General features: G+C 48.3%; 4 protein-coding genes across 4 annotated transcripts; 2 read left to right on the plus strand and 2 right to left on the minus strand.

The window, feature by feature from the left end:
• Positions 1 to 144: 144 nt before the first annotated feature.
• On the plus strand, positions 145 to 2,052 carry MCYG_01706 (conserved hypothetical protein; the record flags this gene model as incomplete). Its single annotated transcript, XM_002848726.1, has 1 exon — positions 145 to 2,052. The coding sequence occupies one exon, from the start codon at positions 145 to 147 to the stop codon at positions 2,050 to 2,052; it is 1,908 nt and encodes a 635-aa protein (XP_002848772.1).
• A 4,275-nt stretch (positions 2,053 to 6,327) lies between these two features.
• Positions 6,328 to 8,418, plus strand: MCYG_01707 (oligopeptide transporter; the record flags this gene model as incomplete). The annotated part of the gene is made up of 5 exons (XM_002848727.1): positions 6,328 to 6,601; positions 6,680 to 6,811; positions 6,875 to 7,097; positions 7,157 to 7,525; positions 7,587 to 8,418. 5 exons carry the CDS (start codon positions 6,328 to 6,330, stop codon positions 8,416 to 8,418), a joined length of 1,830 nt encoding a protein of 609 aa, XP_002848773.1.
• Positions 8,419 to 9,415: 997 nt separating this feature from the next.
• On the minus strand, positions 9,416 to 11,565 carry MCYG_01708 (LCCL domain-containing protein; the record flags this gene model as incomplete). The annotated part of the gene is made up of 2 exons (XM_002848728.1): positions 9,416 to 11,018; positions 11,144 to 11,565. The coding sequence occupies 2 exons, from the start codon at positions 11,563 to 11,565 to the stop codon at positions 9,416 to 9,418; spliced, it is 2,025 nt and encodes a 674-aa protein (XP_002848774.1).
• Positions 11,566 to 11,996: 431 nt separating this feature from the next.
• Positions 11,997 to 13,175, minus strand: MCYG_01709 (conserved hypothetical protein; the record flags this gene model as incomplete). Its single annotated transcript, XM_002848729.1, has 3 exons — positions 11,997 to 12,680; positions 12,747 to 13,052; positions 13,104 to 13,175. The coding sequence occupies 3 exons, from the start codon at positions 13,173 to 13,175 to the stop codon at positions 11,997 to 11,999; spliced, it is 1,062 nt and encodes a 353-aa protein (XP_002848775.1).
• Between the last annotated feature and the right edge of the window lie 274 nt (positions 13,176 to 13,449).

The following is a 13,449-nucleotide window of genomic DNA, read 5'->3' on the forward strand; positions in this document are numbered from 1 at the left end:
GCGGCCAAAATTTGGGCCACAAAAAATTATGCCGTCAGCCTCGATTCTTTTTTCTTATATAAATTTCTATTATACAAGATACTAGCACTGTCTATGTATTAAAGGCCATCTTTTAACTAAATAATATATATAAATAGATATAAAATGACCAGACAGCCGCTGCCACTTTCCTCTGAGTGGGCGTCGCCAGATGCCTACCTTGACTCTCTGCTATCATTCGCGACAAGAACAGAAATATTCAAGAACTTCTGCGGAGGAGTTCATATACTGGATTTTCTCATAAGAGAGCCTGATCTATACCTCTCCGTCGTCCCCGAGGACTGGCGTGAGTTCTTTGCCCGCCATGAGATACTAGATATCCTGGATCTCCTCATGAGAGAAGACATCCGTCCTTTTTTAAATACACAGAGTGAAGAGGAGCACCTTACCTGGAGGGACGGCCCGGTACCTCCCAGGAGTCTGGTTGAATATATTCATAATATCAGACGACACTCTCTGCGCAGGGAGTTTACGCCCGTCAGCGAACAGCCTGATATAAACCGGCCCGTGGGCAAGAAAGGCATCCCATACCATGTTTTTATAGGCATGAAGCCGAAGAAGTGCCATGAGGTAGAGAATTTCTCGAAATACGTTGCTTCTCTTACTGAGGATGTCGATCGTATTCGAGGTGAGGAGGAAGGGATCTCTCATATCGTGGATTTTGGATCTGGTCAGAATTACCTGGGCAGGGCGCTGGTTAGCCCGCCTTATAATCGACATGTCATTGCTATTGAACGACGGCATAACGACATTGCCAGTGCGAAGAGGAAGGATATCAGGGCAAAAGTGGCGGAGAAGACTATCGTGATGAGAAATAAAAAGGAGCATAGGGCAAAGATGCGAGCTGCTGCTGTGTTGGATGATGAGACTACAATCAAGTCTGTATCTGAGAGTGGTGATGCTACATTGGGCACACCGGGGAAAAAGGGAGAAAATCCAGCAGATTTGGCAACAATACTTCTTATTGCTGATACACGAGCTGATGCTGGTTCTGGTGAAAAGGAGCTGGAGACTACAAGGTCGGGCCCTAAAGGCTCGTTGGACTATGTAGAACACGAGATCCGTGATGGTTATCTAGAACCTATCATCAAACACATCACCGGGGCTCCTGAAAATGACGTGGAACAAGATAAGGCCTCTACAAATGACTCCACGTCTACATCTGCATCACGAGTCATGGTAGTATCCCTTCATTCATGCGGAAACCTTGTACACCACGGCATCAAGTCTCTCATCTTGAACCAGTCTGTGGTTGCTATCGCGATGATTGGGTGTTGCTACAACCTGATGACCGAACGACTCGGCCCTGCAACGTACAAGTTACCTTCATTGAGACTACCAAACAGCCGCTTGCAGCAGACATCCAGTTCATGTGATCCCCATGGGTTCCCAATGTCGAGACATTTCGAGCAATATAAGCATGAAACTGGCGAAGGAATCCGGTTAAACATCACTGCTCGAATGATGGCGGTACAAGCTCCATATAACTGGGGTAACGAGGACAGTGAAGCATTCTTCACCCGCCACTTTTATCGTGCATTGTTACAGCGGGTTCTGGTCGACTATGAAGTCGTCCCTGTTCCGGGAAGAACCAGCTCTGGTGACACAGCCGGAAAACCAGAAGTCGCAGCAGACGCTGAAATACCTGGCTGCCCATTGATCGTGGGATCATTGCGGAAATCTGCATTTCTATCATTCACAGCATATGCTAGAGCTGCAGTGGCAAAGCTAGTGCATGATCCCTTGTACGGTGATGTGATTAAAGAGAGGGTTGAAGGTCTCCCTGATCACACGCTGGAGGAGTACGTGGCTCGGTATCAGCCTGCGAAAAAAAATTTGAGCGTGGTCTGGAGTCTTATGGCGTTCAGTGCTTCAGTCGTAGAGTCCATGATCGTGACTGATCGTTGGTTGTATCTTCGGGAGCAGGAGGTCGTCAAAGATGCCTGGGTTGAGCCTGTTTTTGAGTATTCACACAGCCCAAGGAACCTCGTCGTCGTTGGCGTTAAAAAGTGAGTTTCTTATCTTTCATGCTGATTTGATTTAATAGAGCATATAGAGCATCAGTTATAGCAGTATGAATACCTATCATCATTAATCTCCACATTAAAGGCCTGTCGAAGTAAATGTCGTTTCAATCAGCCGAGCTTCCCCGACCTCCCTGATCCTGACTAAAGCCATCCTGAACAGTCCATCCGGAAGCCAATGCTAATGGATAGGGACTCCATCCATGTGCAGCAGTGGATCGATTGCAAGATCCGATGTTTCGATGACATCAACAGAAGAAAAGATGAAGAAGCTGAAGAAGATGAAGGATGATCATGTGACGAAGATATTGAAGGATTTCCAAAAGGGGAAACACGAACGGCACCATCGACGCCAAAAAAAAACTGTCCTTTGTGTTTCTACCAGCGCAAGAAAGATCAGGAACCCGGGCTCTTGAGGCCAACAGTCAAATCTGTTGGCTCCGTCCTTTTCACTAGGCCATTAACGGGCTTGCAATGCACAATATCCAGTGGAGACCATGCAAACCCCCTGCTATCTCGACTGATAGCCTGATGCATTCTGGAAGAAAACCCGTCGCTTCTTGGCCTAAGAAGTGGTCGAATATTGATAAAAGGTGTGTTAATATAAATCCTGAACTAAGCGTCTCGCTGCGCCAACCTTCTCTAGCCAGGGTATTTCGGAATATATAGGCTTGAGATAAGGATACACGTTGGGACTGTGGGGGGGACCAGGGGGAGGACGCTGCTCCAGCTATTCCTCTGTACCTCGCCTCGTCGGTCCGCATGAAGAGAGGCTATCCTTTTGGTCTTATTTTATAACTATTACCTGATGGAATATCAAGCTGACCATGGTTGAGGGGATTGACTACATAGTATGGAGCAGAGGAGGTCAAAGATGCCACCAAACCTAGACAACTTACCACCACTCTGGTCAGCCAGGTTTCAAAGAGACAAGAGTTTTCCCCCATTCAAGGGAGTCTGATTCCTTTGGCGCTGTGAACCCTTGTTCCCTCGCTTTTCCTGGTCTCAGTACACAAAGAGCCTGGGTTGGGCACAAGGTGCGGGGAACCCTAGCGGGTGAGACGTATGTATCGTGGTGACATTGTCTGAGAAGACAGTTCGCATCGAAAATTAGCGAGCTGTTGGCTTCATTTTTCCTGCCTCTGCTATGATGTGATGCTTTAACGAGAAACAGACCAATAAGGCTAGGAGGAAGCAGCCCTCACACGTTGTGCAAAATGAGTTGCATGGCTTAGTGCGCCACCCAGGCTTTCTAGAATACTATGTCCAGCCTGAATATTCCTCTCTTATTGCTTTGAGGGCCCCTAAGCAATGATCGTCGTTGCCTCCGCCCAGAATATAACCGCTGATTCTAATTATAAGCATAGTTCTTTTCGTTGAACATATTACGGAGATGCAAGCAGGTCAAAGAGCTGTCAGACCAGGGAATGATCAGGGCTCCAACCACAAGGCTATTGACATCTCTCACCTCAAGTGGTTGGCTCATTTAATAATAAACCGAGTCTCACAGAATGTGCTCTTCCTCTTGATATGTTGCCATTCATGGACCTAGTTACTCTAAATTACATAACAGCATTGACATAATGAGCATGGGAAATTACGGGAAATATTCTACGAGTCGGTGCATTGCGCTGGCTTGGCAAGGCGTTTTGTTGAAAGCCAGAAAGATACTCTCGTACATGCATCCCCAGCCATGCTCTCGCAACTCATTTCCATCCACAGCACGCAAGCCCGGATATCACCCTCTACTTAGCTAGCTTCGACGCCAAGCGAGGTAGGGTATCATCGCCTTGAGGAAGACCCTAGTCTGGTGGCCCCAGGCAGATCCTCAGCCGCGGGACACCACATCGTACCATTATTGACTGTCCAACTCTCTAATTCTTTTCATTGTTAATTCTAGCCAACAGACACGCGACGCAGTTTAAGGGCTAAATCTTTCAACAATAACTAACGGAAATCTCCTCCGTATGACCAATTTTATTCCCTGTCCATCGGGAAATGTGTCCGGAGCATCGGTCGTTCCCCGGAAACGTGTACTATGTATGAAGGAACAACAGGGCACATCACTAACCCAGTTCTGGATAAGTCAGCACCTTGCGTCAAGCCAAGATCACCTTAGATCCCAGGGTTGTGTTGTGGGCATTGATTTTGTCTCTGACTAGGGCCACGCACGAAGAAAGCAACTAATTGAAACCAGTCGGTTGGTCGTATCTACGAACCCTATCTCAACTCGTTTCTTGCTGCCGTGTCACGTGGAAGAAATGATGAAAGACATGGGAGGGAGAAAAAAATCCACCAACGGTCTTTGGCGGCTGCGTGACCTTCCTTGGGCTACCCCAGGATGAGGATGTCCACACTGGTCCGCGTGAGAAGCATGGGGAGCGGCAGCGACGTCGGCCAATAATGGACGGGGAAACAATATTTCATTGTTGGAGCGATCTCAGTCGACCACCAGCCCCCTGCGTTTTCCTTCCTACTATGTACGTCCCTCGCCCAAAAGTACTGGGGGAGTTTTCGCTCTTTTAAATTCCGCCACTTCATGTTTTCGCTTCGGTTTGATGTACGCCCAGCTTGCCAGTCCGGGTTTCTCCGTATAGCACAGCTTGGCCTTGGACAGAAACAACTGACAACTTGGATATGGACAGGTTGAGGTGATTGCCCAGCAAACGCCCAGAAAAAGCACGATACTTTAACTGGGCCAGGGGCAATGTCCTATGTTAATTTGTTTGTGGAGTATTTTTTCCGATTCCTGAATCGCAGCGCTGCCACTTCAACCACAAATGTCGAATAAGCGAAGTGTTGCAAGGGGTTTCTTTGCTCAGTCCATTTGATAAGATGAATCCATATTGGAAATTCGTCCAGACTGCACCTCTTATCTTATTATACCGACCAGGGGTAGTCCCCATATTTCTCCAAAACTCTGGCGGTTATCAACTCGCCCCTTCGTATCCAATCAGACCAGGGGACACTCTGGGGAAGGAAGGGGACAAGGGGCGACCTAGGGGTCGGATACGGAGACTCCAAATGCGACATGGGTTGTCAGTATTATACGTTGTGATAAATACTCCGGAAACCAACAGGGCCTTGACTACTATATGTACACTATTATTGGAGCTACAAGAGAGGATGGAGCACGAATTGGCGCGCTGTGATTAGTTGGATAATACCTCCAAGTAATTCACCCTAGGACAAAAGCGGGAGGAGGTTTGCTTCTGCTAATATTATTACAGCATAGAAATGTGCAACAAGTTGCGTCAAGTATCCAAACCTCACCTGCGCGCCTGGAAGCCCGCGCACCACCCCCTTGAGGAAAAGCACATCTCCGCACCGCTCTCCGGACAACGCCATAATATGGAGTGCCGCGGATGTGTGAGGCAAAGTTTTTCCTCTTTACGTCCGTTGTGCCCGCCATCCAGGTCCCATTTCACGTGTCCGTCGCACCAAAGGAGCAAATGGGGGTATTAAAATAGAAATCAGGACGAGCCTAACTCAAGCTCCAAAACACGGTCCTGCTAAAATGCAATTTCCGAATAAGCATGCTCTTATATGTATATATCGGGGCGAGGAGGCTCTCGCAAAGGGCAAGTGGTGGCACAGAGTTCAGCCATTTTCTGATTGTCAAATGAGTGCTCAGGTAACGAACAAGCACCTTGTGCTTCCTGCGCTAATGTGCCACTATCTTCGGGATCTATATATGCATGTTAAAGTGGGAATGACTTCCTGACCCTTCGAAGGTTTCCCCCGACACACTCCACACGGGGCCCCCGTTGCAACCCCCAAGGCCTTACTGGATTGGAAAGACAGGGTGCTCAATGCTAGCTACCCCAGCTCCTTCTCGCCAAATCAGCGGGTTAGAACCCCCAAATCTGGTGGCGAGCAATATAATAGCGAATAATCTGGAAGGCCAAGCAACGGAAGAAGCAAAGAAAAAAACTTAAGCAAGATACCCAACTCTCACTCTGGTTCATCTCGTTCGCTGCTGCTCTTGGGGGTAGCGTGCCTCCTCCCTGTCCCTCCTCCAGGCTCAAGCAACTCAACAATCCCACACCAAAGAGCACTCAATTCTCCACGGTTACAAGCGGGTCGCCTGTCAGACTTTTGTTCCCTTGCACCATGTGGTGCCTACATATAGAGAGAGCCGTTTCCCTTTGACAGACGCTCCGGGGATTTTTTCAGTTCTGGTTTTGCCTGTGCCACTCGAATTGTCCTCAGCCAAACCTCAACTGAAGAGTGCCGGTCGATCAACGGCCAAATACCTGCGACGATGACTGCTCCCGTAGGCCTCGAGGTGGATGGCCGCGAAAGCCCCAAATACACCTCTGCCCTTGATGAGAAGGAGTTATCTACCGTTCAGGCCATTGCCGCCAATGGTGCTCACGAAAGTGACGATGAAGCCACTGGTCTCCGCAAAGAGCTCCCTACCGATGAGGAAATAGCGACATTGCGCCGTCTCCCTGACAGAATCCCCTGGATTGCCTTCAGCATCGCCTTCGTCGAATTGTGCGAACGATTCTCGTACTATGGAACAACTGCAGTTTGTATGTTACATTATTGGATATACCTCGCATCATTTGCTTGCAAAGTGAGTGGTTTTTACTGACTTTGATTTTTGATAGTCGTCAACTTCATTCAACAGCCACTTCCACATGGATCAACCACTGGTAACAGCATCGGCCCTGGTATCATCCAAAACCGTACCCCAGGAGCCCTTGGACTGGGTCAGCGAGCGTCAACCGCACTTGTTACATGTACGTACCCTATCCTACGAGGCATAACACAGCACATGGTGAATGCTAATAATGTATCTTTAGTCAACTCTTTCTGGGCTTATGTCATGCCTTTGGTTGGTGCCTACATTGCCGAAGAACATCTTGGACGTTTTAGAACTATCATGTTTTCCATTGGATGTGCGCTTGTTGGCCACACTATTCTCATCATTTCCGCCATCCCACCAGTTATCAAGCATCCAAATGGTGCCCTTCCTTGCTTCGTCATCGGCCTTATTATCATGGGCATGGGAACCGGTGGCTTCAAGTATGTCCATAGCCTGTATCACAATTGCGTGTTACCTCTCCTACTAACCAAATATTTAGATCCAACATTTCTCCCCTCATTGCTGAGCAATATACAGAAACCCAAATGTTTATCCGAACAGAAAAGAGCGGAGAACGAGTTATTGTTGACCCTGCTGCCACAGTATCTCGTATCTTCATTTTGTTCTACCTCATGATTAACATCGGCTCTCTGTGTGGTCAGATCGGCATGGTTTTCGCTGAGAAATACGTCGGATTCTATCTCTCTTTCCTTCTCCCAACTCTCATGTTCTGCCTATGCCCGTTGGTGCTCTTCCTTTGCCGCAAGAAATACGTTCGAACCAAGCCAGGTGGCTCCATTTACTACAAAGCCATTAAACTTGTTGGACTTATCACCAAAGGCAAATGGTCTTGGAACCCCGCTCAAACGTAAGTACCGGTTTATACTCGTCCCACATCTCGTTAACATACTAACCCATCTATTAAACAGTCGCCGCAATTTCAAGGACCCAGAGTTTTGGAATGCTGGCAAGCCAAGCCGCATTGCTAACAAGCCATCCTGGATGACATTCGACGATGCTTGGGTTGACGAAGTTCGTCGTGGTCTTATTGCTTGTTCCGTTTTCCTGTGGTACCCTCTTTTCTGGGTCGCCTACAACCAAGGAACCAGTAACCTTACCTCTCAAGCCAACACTCTGACTCTCAACGGCGTGCCAAACGATATTATCAACAACCTTAACCCCATTACCCTCATCGTCTGTATCCCAATCATGGACAGAATTGTCTACCCAACCCTCCGCAAAAACGGCATTAGGTTCACCCCTATCAAGCGTATCACCACCGGTTTCTTCCTTGCAGGCTGCGGAATGACTTCTTCAGCTGTCCTACAGTACTATATCTACAAGACGAACCCATGTGGCTCTAACGCAAGTTACTGCAAGACAGAACTCGGAAAGTACTCTCCCATCAGCGTCTGGGTCCAAGCTGTCGCTTATGTTCTTGGCGGTATTTCTGAAATTTTCGCATCCGTCACTTCCCTTGAATATGCATTCATGAAGGCCCCAAGAAATATGAGGTCTTTGGTTCAAGCTTTTGCTCTGTTCATGAACGCCATCTCTTCCGCTATCAACCAGGCCCTGGTAGGTCTGTCGTCGGATCCTCTCCTTATCTGGAACTATGGTGTCACCGCTTGCCTTGCATACATCGGCTGTATCGGTTTCTGGTTTAGCAACCGTAGCACCGATAAGGCTGAAGATGCGATGAACCAACTTGCTGTGGCTGACTTCCATGGCAAGGAGAATGATACGGAGAAAGCCATATAAGAGAATATGCTGTTCTCTAAATGAGCCAATTTTTTTCTTTGTTTATATAGTCATCATGCCCATACCGCTCAGGTGTGGTTTTATAGTTACTAATTTCAACGCACGATTTATGTGTTCATCTATCTATATCTCGTTGTAGGCCGGCTCCCTATGTAAGCTAAAGAAGGTTGGCTTGTTCACTTCCAACTCATTCCCCCTTCACGCGGATAACTTGATGTAGATTTAATCAGTCACAGGCCTTGAGATCTTGCGCATTTACGTAATTTAACCTCTATCGCTTCTCCCCTATCCTATGTCCTTGGATATCATATGCTTAACCGTCTCTAAATTAAACGAAAGATAAAATCCTTTGGTACAACTATTTTAAGTGATACATTTAAATATAAAACTCCTTATAACTTAGCATCAATAGGCGTTTTCAGAACGTACTATAGCGCCTCCCAACTTTCTCGGGGATTAATATCGGGCGAACACCTAACTAGTACGCATGGCATGTTTCTATTCTGCATCCCGTTGTTTCTCTTCCCTTGCTGTTTGCGTGGATTGCTAATAACTAAAGGATGTGCTGACACCAGGGGTCTCCGGCGACTTGTTTCTATCCCGATATAAACCGCCGTTTATCCGTGTGAATCCATCTATTACCATGTCACTGTACGTAACAGTTTTCCGATTACCTCCTTTAACTACCCCAGGTTTTATATCCTATAATATGCGGACGTCAGAACTAAGTTTATCTGAGTTTGCTTAATAATCACTTTATTTCTCATTCTCGTTAACAAAACATAGGTATAAAGATGAAATACGTCTATTCGTCTTCAAACAACAATCACTAGCCATTGCAAAGGCATCTTCCCCAAGGTATAATATTCCACGTAGTTAAACTCCGGTCCAATCATCCCTAACTCCAATATACAGTTCATAAATATCAAACCTAACCAAAGCGATCTAGGCAACGCGGTCTAGGAAGAGACACACCGATGTATCAAACTCTACAGAATCATGCTCTTGGTTGAGGCGGTGGCACCCAAGTCCCATCTCTTAACCAAACACCAACACCACCGTATAACCCAGCGCTCGAACCACGCAAAAATGCAAATCGGAAAAACAAATCCTGTGGAGGTGACTTGATATCATCATCGTCATCGTCATAATCATCCTTCAACGGAGCCTGTCCCATCGTAGAAAGGTTGTCGAGTTCGCTAGTGCTTAGCCCCTGACGGCCACGACGGTGCCATGTGAACATTCCCCTTTTAGTTTCATCCAGATATCCGCGCCAGCGTTCTACGTCATTGACCAGCACACTAACGCCATCGACATGTAGCTTGTCCATCAGTGCTCGGTCCCACAGCTTGAATGTAATGTTGCCGTTGCCGGGATAGTAGTGGCTCTCGTGCGGAGAGGCAAGAGAGACAGTGACGGATGAATTTGTGATATTAGGGGATGTCGCGCCCCACCAAGTGCCGACACTTGGTAGTTCCCCTAACGCAACAGGAGTCTCGATGATGGATGCAAACCCCCATCTCCCAACACCGTGGACAAATAGGCCCAGGAGAAGACCCTGATATACGATAGAAGGGCGTGTAGGTATTGCTGTTCCTGGCATGAGAAGGATGGCCAATATATAGTGATGAATACGCAGACGCAGTCCTGGGAGGGCAAGAAGGATAAATATGGAGACGGCGATGACGAGGTAAATTCTGATGAAGTGGAAGAAGAGACCTCCTTGTCGGATCTGCCATGCTTGCGTGAGGACTATCGTGATGACGATAGTCAAAACGATAGCTAATGCGAGAGGAGCACCTGGTTGGTTCTGTATGTCGTGTGGAGTGAGGCGTTGGATCGGTATCCAGCTTGCAAAGGTATAATTATTAAGCGCTCCAATGAATGCAGGGCCCAGGTACAGGATGGTCCTGGTGATCTGGTATATTGGCGGAGAGGAGAGAGGCTTAAGCAGCGGCACAGCGCAATATAGGTATAACACATATGCAATAAAGCTGGCCGGTAGAAGGCGGGAGAATAGCAAAGAGAGCAACTCAGGCAAACCAGAGACACCAGGGGGGTCCGAGACAAGCCCGACATGCATGATGAGGATGACGAAGGTGCTGAAGAAGAAAACAGCGGGAGATGTGGTAAAAATCGATAGGAGTGCAAGAGTTGTCGCGGTGATTGCAAGGAGGATCCATCGCATATCCTGTGGACAATCGAACTCTTTCCCTTCCAGCTTGACGAACTTGTACGACTTGGGAAACCTTGACGGGAATGCCGTAGAGTTAAACCCGTTCGCTTCACTGCTGTGGTACTCGTCGGAAGAGCCTACCAGCTTCACGACGCCGCATCCTCCATGGGCGCCAGACACAACGCCAGCATGGATTGCAGCCTGGCAAACATAACTATCCGCACGATATACGCCATCTCCTTCGGGTGCCCCAGGTGCAGGGCCACCGACGATAAGAGGCTGGTAGTTTAACGTTTTGTTTCCTACTGTGTATGGGTTGAGCAGTTGTGCGCTCGTACAGAACGCAGGACATCGAAATGCGAACGAGGAAGATTCAAAAGGGCGACAGTCGTAACCGTTGATACCACAGCGATGTGCACTGGTCCTATTAACCCGATTACTCGTCAGCATAGATGATAATAATAAGACTAAAGGGTATATAGTTCCCACCAGTAATTTGCGCTGCAGGCGATGGGACTCGGTATCCCATATCCCTCGATATGGCCTGACGAGACTGAATACCGCAGCGTCAGGCCCCAGGACATAAACCACGCAAAGTACAGGCCCAGCAGCAGGAATATCTTCTGTTTCTTCTTTGGAAAATAGCGCTCCAGAAAGGCGACCGGCGCCTCCTGTATGCCAGGGAACAGCGGCTCGAATCGTAACTCGTGCGGCGGATCCGGGCCCTTAAGCCACTTGATCGCTGCGCGGCCGGCCTTTCGCAACGGCAGCGGGACCCAGCCCCAGCGGAATGACTTTGAGCTCTCAGCCAGCCAGACTGGAACCACTGACGGGCCGTCGTTTGCAAGGCCAAAGGGGAGTAGGTTGTCGTTGTCTGCTCTGTCTGGGTCGTGGTCGTCTATCGTAGCGGTGGCAGGCTGTCTGGACGAGGCTGCCCCTCTCTCTTCGTCAGTTCTATGGTCGTCCGGCATGTTGAAGACGGGCACATATAGTGATTGTATCGGTAGACGGTGGTAGGTTGGCTGTTTGTAGTTTTATGTTTAGGCGCAAGCCAGAGACGCAGGGGAGATGTTCGAGCGAAGGATGAACCAGTTCCTGCGTACGCCGATGGCGCAGCGCTCAAGGTTAGAGACTTGCGACGCAAGTTAAATACTGTCCGGTGCTTCCGCGAAACACAAGAGGGCAGGCCTTCAAGAAGGGCGCAGTCGCTCCTCTTATTCATGGCGGCCTGGTGGTGAAGAGTTTCAACCTTGAGAGTTACATCCATGAGATCAGTTGACTCGCCTGTGTGATGCAAACGAGAATCTACTACAGGAGGAACCTTGACCAGAAGGTGGGATACATTATAGTATCATGGTTTATCTTGTATTTGCTTCTTAACCTCTAAGGATATCCTGCTAACCTACTGCTTTGCTCCCAGAGACGGCCTCTCCCGACAAGTAACATAGTCCCCAGCCGCCAGAGCCTCTGTCCTCGTTCTGCAGCCTAATTCAAGAGGTCCAGTCTCCGTCTGAAGGATGAAATGTTTCGGCTTCGTGTAAGCCGGCCATAGAATCGGTTTGGCGGCCTCTGAACAATGCTTGATAGTCCGAGTCGTTCTCCTTGTCGCTGCCCATTCTGACAGAAAGCCTCGATATGCTGCAATCCCACCTTTGCCTTCTTCTAGTGGAACAACAGCCTTCCAGCCCTCTAGTCTTTCAACCTGGCTCACGTCCTGTTCTTCGAAGGGAATCTCCCGGTAGTGATCATCCGTCGTAAGAGCCTCGTAAATAGTGAAGATGAGGCCATCAACATCGTCACGGCCCGACTCCTGCATCTTGCTACCGATCAATGCTGACCTGTCAAAGTCGGAGACTTTTAGAGCTTTGGTTGCAGGCTCATAAAGGATATTCCGCGGAGCGATATCCTGATGGATGATGCCGAACGTAAGGCTGAGATCGTCAACAGCAGTCGTGAGTTGCTCCATCCAGCGGAAGTAGAAAGGTTGATTGTGATCCTTGTAGTGTTCGAGCGTTCCCCCAGATATGAATTGTGATGTAAATCCAAGGACCTTACCAGAAACATCATCGACGACTACACGTTGGAACTGGACAAAGGAATCATGGCCTTTGAGTGCTTTGAGTATATATATCTCATCTCAGGTGGCATTAACTCGCTGCTGGATGATAGTGTACTTGAATGCCACTACTTGCTTGTTTCCCTGGAGAGAGTCCTGGTATTCAACCAAGTCTGTACAAACATGGAACCGGTCAATCTCGGTAAGCTCTGACCTTCGTGCCACTTCTCCTTTCTCCAAAGCCCCTGAATACTCCGGGTGCCTGACCTCTATCGTTGGGTCCTCCGGCGAGGTATCAATCGGATCACCATTGGAATCAAGCTCTAAGGAGTGCACATCGGGGCCAAGTTGATCCACATATCGTCTTACAGCTTTGATCCCATCCTCATCCTCAGGGAGAACCTATGCGGGGCCTGTGACTTGAAACCAGCGACGTAGGTTCCAGTCAATCACCTGCCAGGTGTGAGGGCCTCCGGGAAATAGGCCACCCCCTGGGACATAAAACCGGTGCCTAGGGGGAATCATTCAGATCAACGCAGTAGAGGATATCAAATAAACTAAAGTAAGACGCAGCGAGTCCCCCTTTTCATTTCATCGGGAAACAATAGAATCGAGTGACACTGGCAAAAGATGTAATAATCAAAATATAGCAGCTCCAAACCGATGTTGGCCAAAAGTCACATGACAGGGCATGCAGGTCAGAGATGAGATCAAAAATATGTATTGTAAATTGTATGCCTGAAGTATTCATTATAATAACTGCAGAGAGCAGAGTCAAGGTAGCCTAGGAAGCTATTCC

This window comes from Microsporum canis, genomic scaffold (genome assembly GCF_000151145.1).
Source record: "Microsporum canis CBS 113480 supercont1.2 genomic scaffold, whole genome shotgun sequence".
NCBI lineage: Eukaryota > Fungi > Ascomycota > Eurotiomycetes > Onygenales > Arthrodermataceae > Microsporum > Microsporum canis.